Below are 10,637 nucleotides of genomic sequence, written 5' to 3'. Positions count from 1 at the left end.
ACTACTTAAGACACCATAGGTGCAAGCCAATCTCACCTAGCGGGCTCCGTGTCTGCGTAGGAAATCTAGCTCTTTGATTTACTTACAAGGATAACATAATTCCATCTCACCAAATTTTTTTGATTTCATTATATTAACCTACAAACTTTGAGCTAAATCCTCCTCTCCAGTTATTTTGGTCCAGAGATCTTCAGAGAGATTTTTTTTTTTCCTTCTCTCTTTCCATCCGAAATTGCATCGTTCCTGGTTAATATAAAACGTCCAAAACTGATGTTTACCAAAGATGGGCAAAACACCTCAAACTAAAATCTGTATAAAATGAAAGAAAAAGTATGATACAGCTTGTTAAATATATTGTTCAAATCGACCTCAATGCACAATCTTTCTCAGCGTGGATGAAGGAAAACAGAACACTCCCATGTTTAGTGTTCTTTGGGCAACCAAAACTCTTCAAAATAAAGACGTCTTTTGTATGAGTATCTCAGTATCTCAAGGGACTTTATTGAAGGCAATTGGTTAATTGAGAATCGAGAATTGAAGCTACTTATTCATCTGTCTAAGGATTGATGCTACCTTATAGTGAAGATCAATATCAACCCGTTAACGATAAGAATAAAGACATGGATGAGAGTAATTTTCTCAGAAATTAAAATGTATGGTTGAGAGTATTTCTCTCATCTAATAGATAGGGATAAAATTTTTTATGGATAGAATTTAGTTTTCTGATAACTATTATCCCTGCATTCATGTTCAATCATACAACGAAAAATAAAAGTGTAATCTTCAAATTGAAAATTATTCTGCATCTTCTTTCTCTTTTCTCTCTAACATTGTGATCCTCAAAAGTGTTGTAGTGTCTTTGAAGTGTGAATATAATACAAGTAATTTATTTACTTGTTTATAGTCCAATTTTTTCATCAATTGATATCAGAGCAGAACGATCAGGGATTGTTCTTGGTGGAGTTATCTTGAATCGTGAGGAGGTTTATATTGTACAAGGTTGTTAATCAAACTTGTTTGGTATAATCAAAATCTTTCCGACACGATGGGCGACCTTCAAGTAGTAGGAGTCAAGAAGCTTAACAACAAAAACTACAACACGTGGACAACATATATGGAGTCCTACCTACGAGGTTGTTAGTGGTAGTGAAGCCATGCAACCGACAGAAGATGTCAATGGCATCTTGCGAAAATGGAGGATCAAAGTGGGTAAAGCAATGTTTGCTTTAAAAATCACAATTGAAGAAGAAATGTTGGAGCACATTTGAGATGCCAAAACACCAAAAGAAGTATGTGATACCTTTGCTACACTTTTTTTAAAGAAGGATGATGTAAGATTGCAACTCTTGGAGAATGAGCTACTAGCAATGGGACAACGTGACAAAACAATTGCCCAATACTTCCACAAGGTAAAGTCGATATGTCGCAAAATTTCAGAATTAGATCCAACAACTTCTATTAGGAAACCAGGATAAAGAGAATAATTATCCATGGTTTACAACCAGAATATCGAGGATTTGTTGCTGCTATACAAGGATGACCAACACAACCATCGCTTCTTAAGTTTGAAAATTTACTTGCAAGCCAAGAAGCTATGACTAAGCAAATGGGAGAAGTCTTACTAAAGGGTGAGGAGGAAGCGCTCTACACCAATAAAAGTAAGGGCAGCTTCAAGCGGCACGCTGGTGATGCATCTAAAAAGGATGATGACAAAGTGAAGAGTTATCAAGGAAATGAAGTCCATCATCCAAGGAGAGTCCCAAAGAATCATGTCAATAATAAAAAGTTTATTGGCGAGTGTTACAACTATAGGAAGGTGGGCCACATGGCAAAAGATTGTTGAGCCAAGAAAAAGTTTGTTCAGAGTAATACTGCTACCTCTAATTCTAAGGAGAATAGCGAAGATGACTGGGATGTCGAAGCCTTGTTTGCTGCAGAGGAAAATGAAGCAGCTTTCACAACAATGCCAGACAAGATTAACTATAAAGATGATTGGATCGTAGATTCAGGCTGCTCAAATCACATGACGGTGATAAAGAAAAATTACAAAACTTGTCCGAATACAAGGGAGCTCGTATGGTGGTGACAACCAACAACTCAAGGTTGCCAATAGCTCACATTGGTAAGACAATAATTATGTCTCGATATAATTCAAACAAGGTGTCACTTCAAGATGTCTATCATGTCCCAGGAATGAAGAAAAATTTATTATCTGTAGCTTAATTAACATCATTAGGTCATTATGTTCTGTTTGGTCCTCAAAATGTAAAGGTATATCGAAATCTCAAAATATCAGAAACATCGACAATGAAGGGGCAACGACTAGAGTTGGTATACGTGATGTCAGTAGAGTCTGCATATATAGACACGACAAGAAAAAGTGAAACATCAGAGATATGACATGAGATTAGGTCATGTTAATTATTTCAAGTTAAACATAATGATGAAGAAGTTGATGCTTAAGGGGCTTCCTCAACTAGGCATACAAACAGACACGGTATGTGCGGGATGTCAATATGGTAAAACACACCAATTACCATATCAAAAGTCAAAGTTTAAAGCAAAGGAACTATTAGAGTTAGTCCACTCTGATGTATTCAGACCCGTTAAGCAACCATCAATCGGTGGTATGCGGTACATGGTGACATTCATTGATGACTTCTCAAGGTATGTCTGGATCTTATTTATGAAAGAAAAATCTGATACATTTTCCAAGTTTAAAGAGTTCAAACAGTCAATCGAAGGAGAATTGGGAACAAAGATATGTTGTTTACGCACAGACAACGGAGAGAATATAGTTCAAGAGAGTTCTCTCAATACTTAAGAGAAAGTCGAATATCATCAGTACACTTGTGCCAACACACCACAGTAGAATGGTGTCGTGGAAAGAAAGAATCGACATATTGCAGAAATTTGTCGGAGTATGCTGCATGACAAGAATGTACCTGGACGATTTTGGACTGAAGCAATGAGGACTGCAACTTTTGTCATTAACAAACTTCCTCAACCAAGGTTAGAATTCATTTCACCTTTTGAGAAGTTATGGAACATAAAACCTACAGTTAGCTACTTTTGAGTATTTAGTTGTGTATGCTATGTATTTGTTTATGATCACTTACGAACCAAGTTCGACAAGAAAGCTATTAGATGTATCTTTGTGGGATATGATAGTCAAAGAAAGGGGTGGAAATATTGCAATCCAACAAGTGGAAGATGTTACACTTCACGAAATGTAGTGTTCGATGAAGTATGCATCTTCTTGGTGGAACCTAATTAAGGAGGTGTTATCAGATTCTAAAGACCTTGAAGACAAAGTGCAACAAAAGATGAGAGAACATATTGTTCAATTTCAACGAAGTTCAGATGAATCAGGAGATCCAAATGACAATGATATTGAATAAAGCTAAGAGTGGCTCAAAGTCCTTGGCAAACCGACATATATCAACAACCAAATGAATAAGAGAGGCCTAGTGAAATGGAAAAATTAACTCTGCAATCTCAACTCCGAAGGTTAATAAGAACACAAAGGCCAAATTCAAAATATGCCAATGCAACCATAGTTGAAGAAGCAACGGAGCCTGACACATTTAAAGAAGCGTCGCAAAGTTCTGAGTGGGTGATAGCTATGAAAGAAGAGATTGATGTACTGTAGCAAAATCAAACTTGGGATCTCCTACCAAAACCAAAAGATGTAAAACTCATTTCTTGCAAGTGGGTTTTCAAAATAAAGCGTCGTCCAGATGGGTCGATCGAGAGGTACAAGGCTTGATTGATAGCTGGTGGTTTCTCTTAACAGTATGGACTAGACTATGATGAAACTTACAACTGTACGAATCCTACTTGCACTTGCAGCCAACAAAGATTGGAATCTATGGCAAATGGACGTGAAGAATGTTTTTCTTCATGGAGAATTGGATCGGAAAATTTATATGATCCAACCAATAGATTTTCAGAACCAACATCATCTTGAATATGTGTGTAAGCTATGGAAAGTGCTCTACAGATTGAAACAAGCACTCAGGGTATGATATGGTAAGATTGCTGAATTTCTAACTCAAAGTAGTTATTTAGTAACATCTACAGATTTCAGCTTATTTATCAAAACAAATAAAGGAAAATTAGCTATCGTGCTAATATATGTGGATGACCTAGTTATAACAGGCGATGGTAAAGCATAAATTCTTCAAATGAAGGAGAATTTATTAGTTCGATTTCAAATGAAAGAACTTGGGCAACTTAAGCATTTTCTTGGTTTAGAGTTGATCACACACAAAATGGAATATTTCTTTGTCAAAAAAAATATTCCAAAGACTTGTTGAAAAAGTTTGGAATGCTCGAATATAAGCCGATCTCGACACCTATGGAACCAAATGTCAGAATATGTGCACACGAAGGGAAAAGCTTAGAAGATGCAACTATGTATCAGCAATTGGTAGGCAGTCTCATCTACTTAACCTTAACTCGACCTAATATTTCTTATGCAGTCAGTGTGATAAGTCGATGCATGCAAAATCCAAAGAAGCCTCATTTGGAAGCAGCTCGACGAATACTAAGATATGTAAAGAGCACAATTGATTATGGTCTTTTGTACAAAAGAAATGAAGACTGCAAGTTAGTTGGTTACTGTGATGCTGACTATGCAGGAGATTATGACACCAGAAGATCAACTACTGGTTATGTATTTAAGCTTAGTTTTGGAACGATCTCATGGTGCAGCAAGAGACAACCAACTGTATCATTGCCAACCACTAAAGTTGAGTATCGAGCAACAACAATGGCAGCTCAAGAGAGCACATGGATAATACAACTAATGAATAATCTACATCAACCAGTAGATTATGCAGTACCAGTATATTGTGACAATCTATCAATCAACAATTTGTTTGGCAGAAAATCCGATCTTTCATGCAAGAACTAAGCATATTGAAGTTCATTATCATTTTATCAGAGAAAAAGTTCTGCAAGGAGAAATTGAGATAAGACAAATCAGTACAAGATGATCAAGTTGCGGACGTGTTCACAAAAGGATTAAACGCCAACAAATTTAAGATGTTCCGTTATCAACTCAGGACAATACAAAGGGTTGGTGTTGAGAGAGTGTGTTGAAGATCAATACCAATCCATTAACGGATAAGAATAAAGACATGGATGAGAGTAATTTTCTCATTTAAAGGATAAAATTTAATAGATAGAAATTAGAATGTATGGTTGGGAGTATTTCTCTCATCCCATAGATAGGGATAAAATTTCTTTATGGATAGAATTTAGTTTTCTGATAACTATATATCTTGCATGGTGAGTACTATAAATACTCTCCCTGTATTCATGTTCAATTATCCAACGAAAAATAAAAGTGTAGTCTTCAAATTGAAAATTGTTCTTCATTTTCCTTTTCTTTCTCTCTAACATTGTGAGTGATCCTTAAAAGTGTTGTAGTATCTTTGAAATGTGGATATAATACAAGTAATCTATTTACTTATTTATAGTCCAATTTTTTCATCACCTTCTTGGCAGGTCCTCAAGTTTCCTCCTTGCTTTGTGTGATCGAGACAGAGCTTCAAGTACAATGTTTGTAGAACATCTACCCACAATCTTTCCTATGCAAAATCAAAATAACACTAAAACAATGTAGCCATCTGCTCGCAAATGCCCCGGCACATTATATCTTCAAAGGAACTTTCTCAAATATAGTAGGCTCCATGTTAAGATGCAAGATCTCTCATTCAGTGCCCTTGGAGCTATAGTGCAATGGTAATAAATGGGATGAAATTTTTAGATAACGAGATTCAAATTTCACCTGGAGCACATTATATTATACCTGAGGGAGTTTGAAAGATTTGTGATGTTGGACCATTCGTAAAGATTCAGATGTGTTTTTTGATTTAACTTGATGACTGATCAATTATTTTTATGATAAATCAGATTGTCAAAAACTAAATGCTTGAATTACAAAAAAAATCTCATTTAGAGAGAAGCCTAGTTAGGAAGCCACTCATCAAAATGTTGGTCCCCTATCATACTTGGAAAACTTTTGGATGCTAAAAGTACCCTATTTTACCGTAAAGGTGAAGTAGTCACCTTAACATCCCTTCAGATAGGTTTCATATATTCTGAAAAAGGATAAAATACAGGGATATTTTATCCTAACACAGTGACCTTTTATATGGAGGACACCCAATGAGATATTTTTGCATATGTTAAGAATTAATTTCAAAATTTATTATAATAAATATCTATATAGATACCAAACTATGTCAACATCTCAGACTTAAAAGTACTCTATTTTGTGGCAAAAAAAGGCGATTTACTTGTCCATAGCGTCTCTGTCAATCCGTCCTTAAATTAACACGGAGGAGATAAATCACAAATGACTATTAATTATTAGTACAGGTATAAGAAAAAATATATTTTGACCAACTGAATTTTAATCCCAAAATTTAATGAAAAATCACATATCCCATTTTTTAATCATCCCACCGTCCGAGAGGACTTAAAAAACGTACTCTATTTTGATTAGTAGTGAGATGGTTTCAAACGGAAGGAGCATTACATGGCAACTCATGCAAGCAATGAGGGAGTATGAGAAGTCTTCTCTCTCTCTCTCTCTCTCTCTCTCTCTCTTTCTCTCTCTCAGTTTTAAAAGATATCTTTACTAATTCATTTAGTATGCAAAATAAGATGCATCGTTTGGTGTCGTCTATTTCTTGGACGGAGCTGGTTAACATGATCCATCATAACGATAATACCCTAAAATTAAAAATTGCAAAGAAGAAATTCAAGATGGGTATGCATAATATTTAATTTTAAACTATTGATATTGTGATATTTAAATCATTAAAATAAAGCCCGCCCATTACTTGGGTAAATTTATGGTCATTTCATTACTATGCTTGATAAACAATATGCAATGTTATTATTATTTATAAACATATATAATTTGTTGAAGAGACCTAGTATTCAATTAATATATATAGACACTCGCAAATTAAATGGTAAATGCAGGATTAAAAAAAAGAGAGAGAAATAAATTAAAGAGCATTTATATGTCGCTTGCTCAATTAGTTAGCGTCGGGTATATATAAAAAAAGCAGCAGTAGATGAAGTTTCTTATCCGGCAACAATAATCTGTCTCCCATCTTGCAAGCCAAGAACTTGATCTCGTTTCAAGTTTCAACTCCCACCCAATCAATCAACATCTACGCAGTAGGTTGGCCAATCAATCAATAAAAAAAAAAAAAAAAATCCTTCTAGCCATTTCTTTGAAGCCATAAATGAAACACTATAAATACCACCATCACAAGTTCTCGCACATATACAAAGTTATCGAGCACAGCAAGAAGCAGCATGACCAAATCTGCTCTGCTCTTCTGCTTCCTCCTCTTGTTCGTCGGCCCTCCTCCTTGCTCCATCGCTGCCGATCCTGAGCTTCTTCAGGATTTTTGCGTCGCGGATCTAAACTCAAGTAATTTTTTTGTAAAAATATATTCTTTTTGGGCTTCTTAATTTAATTGGTTAGATAGATAATTATATTATAATTACGAATTGCTAGCTCATGCATGCATGTTTTCATGCAGGTGTGAAGTTAAATGGGTTTGCGTGCAAGGCGCCTGCGAACGTGACGGCGGCTGACTTCTTCTTCGCGGGGCTGGCGACGCCGGGCGCCACAAACAACACCATGGGGTCGCTGGTGACGGGAGCCAACGTGGAGAAGATCCCCGGCCTCAACACGCTCGGCGTGTCCCTGTCGCGCCTCGACTTCGCACCGGGCGGGCTGAATCCGCCGCACACGCACCCGCGCGCCACCGAGGTCGTGTTCGTCCTCGACGGCGCCCTCGACGTTGGATTCATCACCACCGGCAACAAGTTAGTGGCGAAGACCATCGGCAAGGGCGAGGTGTTCGTCTTCCCGAGGGGGCTGGTCCACTACCAGAAGAACAACGGGGCGGAGCCAGCCGCCGCCATCTCCGCCTTCAGCAGCCAGCTCCCGGGGACACAGTCGATCGCCGCCGCCCTCTTCGCGGCCAGCCCGACAGTGCCGGACAACGTGCTCACCAAGGCCTTCCAGGTGGGGACGAAGGAGGTGGAGAAGATCAAGAGCCGGCTAGTGCCCAAGTGAAACCAACGACGCTTGCTCGGTCGTTAATCACAAAATCGAACTTGATTTAATGTATATTTTACTTTACTCGAGTGACGTAAAGATGTGCGAAACAAATAATGACAGCGAATGTGAATGATCGATCAATTGGTACTTGAATGATTAAGATACGACAAATTTACTGTGAGGTGCTTTAAAGGTAATATAGGATTGATAGTCGATATAATATCATGATCAAAATTACACTGAGGTGATAATCAAAATTATTTTTCCTACGCAAATTTATTGATATATAGTCGATCGGGTCTTAAAGTCGATCAGATATATAAGACTTAGCTCTCCATTTTTCCTTATAAGTCTCTCAGCATATAGTCGGTTAGATCCTATAACTGATCGACATACAGGATTCAGCTCCACTTTTCTTGTGCAAGTCTCTCAGTATACACTAGGACGGCCGTATGGTCGGTCAGGCATACGAGGCTTAGCCCTCCACTTCTCTCGTGCAAGTCTCTCAGCATGCATCCGTCCGGACCTAGAGCCAGCTAGATCTCTTCTAAGAGACAGTATATTATCAGGAAATCGTAATAACTTCTCATAGAATAACAATTATTTATCATAGAATATTCTCTTATTCTGGCATATACACACAATTGATTCTTCCTCTGCCTAAGGGTGGGGGTGGAATACTGTACATATTTTATCATCTGATATATTCTGACACCAGACATTCTCTGCTTCTTCATTATTACAGAGATTATGAGAGATGATAGAAAAATAGAAGTCTTCTCCATTGGCTAGGTACATGAATGGATCCAAAGGCATTCAAATTCCATTATTCTACTATTTATCTTCTTTTCTATTTTAGCTCGGCTACTATTTTCCATTATAAAAATGGGAGCATCGGAATGTTTGCGTCAGAGATCTCCTCTCTTATTCTCGTTCTAATGTTTCCATTGGCTTTGCCTGTGGTGTGCGCAGGTCCGCAACTCCCAGCTCGAAGCCCCCCTCCGGATCATAACGACTTGGTCCACATTCCAACCAGCTCACCAGTCCCTCCATCTGACTCAATTTTCAGACAAGATCAAATTTGATGTTATCTATGGAAATCTTTGTCTGCTTTGTAACATAAAGATAGACGTAGCTGGTACAATCAACATTGCCATGACTCCGGAAGACTTCGACAAATGCATCGCCGCTACAGTGTAGGAGTGGTGAACCGAAATTTCTTGGTGTCAATATTTGGGAATCGACACAAATATTTCATAGCATAGTATAATTTGATCTGATCGGCCATCCCTATCAAAGACATAATTAAATTTAAACCCGAGCATATTCATCCAAGCTCTAAATGACAGTTCAATCGTCCTAAGTAGCTTCTTCGTTCTACTTGACAGTTTGAGATTATCCGCTCAAGTCATCTTGACAGAAAAGTTTAAAACTTGAATTTTAGAGTTTATACTTATCCGATAGGAGACTCTTCCATCAATGGCCACTCGACGGTCGGTATACTTGAATTTTATAATTTATACTTATCATATAGGAAACTCTTCTATTAATGACCACTCGGCGATCGATATTTCTAAATAGTCGCTCAACCCGTAAATAGATAAATTTTAAATCAATGATCATCTAGATTTTCATTATAGTTAAAATAAACAAAGTTAAATTATCCATGGAAATGATAGTGAGAGCGGCAAGGGTGGATCCAGTGGCGGGGGAGGAGAGGGTGAGGCATTGGTGATCACCTCCCCTCCCCCCCTACCGACAATGAAACTCCTAATATTATGAGATTTCATCGATAGAGATGGAAGATATCACCCCTTATTCTGCATAAAAATTAGCTGTGCTCAGGGCATCAAATAAATTCAAGTTTGATCGAATAAAGTGACAGCGGTCCAACCAAACTTTGTCGATCCAATAATGTTGCAACTTTAATTGCTGCAATCTCAAGTTTGATCATTTTCCTCTTCCTACGTAATGACTCAATCCAAGCACGCAGGATTTTTAACCTTGTCGTTTTCGGTTCCTCATAGTGTTGTAGTGTCTTTGAAGTGTGAATATAATACAAGTAATTTATTTACTTGTTTATAGTCCAATTTTTCATCAATTGATATCGAGCAGAACGATCAGGGATTGTTCTTGGTGGAGTTATCTTGAATCGTGAGGAGGTTTATATTGTACAAGGTTGTTAATCAAACTTGTTTGGTATAATCAAAATCTTTCCGACACGATGGGCGACCTTCAAGTAGTAGGAGTCAAGAAGCTTAACAACAAAAACTACAACACGTGGACAACATATATGGAGTCCTACCTACGAGGTTGTTAGTGGTAGTGAAGCCATGCAACCGACAGAAGATGTCAATGGCATCTTGCGAAAATGGAGGATCAAAGTGGGTAAAGCAATGTTTGCTTTAAAAATCACAATTGAAGAAGAAATGTTGGAGCACATTTGAGATGCCAAAACACCAAAAGAAGTATGTGATACCTTTGCTACACTTTTTTTAAAGAAGGATGATGTAAGATTGCAACTCTTGGAGAATGA

At 37.5% G+C, this 10,637-nt stretch overlaps 1 protein-coding gene across 1 annotated transcript; it reads left to right on the top strand.

Annotated features, from left to right (window-relative positions):
* The first annotated feature begins 7,302 nt into the window (after positions 1–7,302).
* On the top strand, positions 7,303–8,282 carry LOC122003373 (germin-like protein 5-1). Its single transcript, XM_042558546.1, has 2 exons — positions 7,303–7,462; positions 7,575–8,282. Exons 1-2 carry the CDS (start codon positions 7,345–7,347, stop codon positions 8,114–8,116), a joined length of 660 nt encoding a protein of 219 aa, XP_042414480.1. The 5' UTR covers positions 7,303–7,344; the 3' UTR covers positions 8,117–8,282.
* Positions 8,283–10,637: the final 2,355 nt, after the last annotated feature.

This window comes from Zingiber officinale, chromosome 1B (genome assembly GCF_018446385.1).
Source record: "Zingiber officinale cultivar Zhangliang chromosome 1B, Zo_v1.1, whole genome shotgun sequence".
Taxonomy (NCBI): Eukaryota; Viridiplantae; Streptophyta; class Magnoliopsida; order Zingiberales; family Zingiberaceae; genus Zingiber; species Zingiber officinale.
This window is presented reverse-complemented; position numbering and strand designations above follow the sequence as displayed.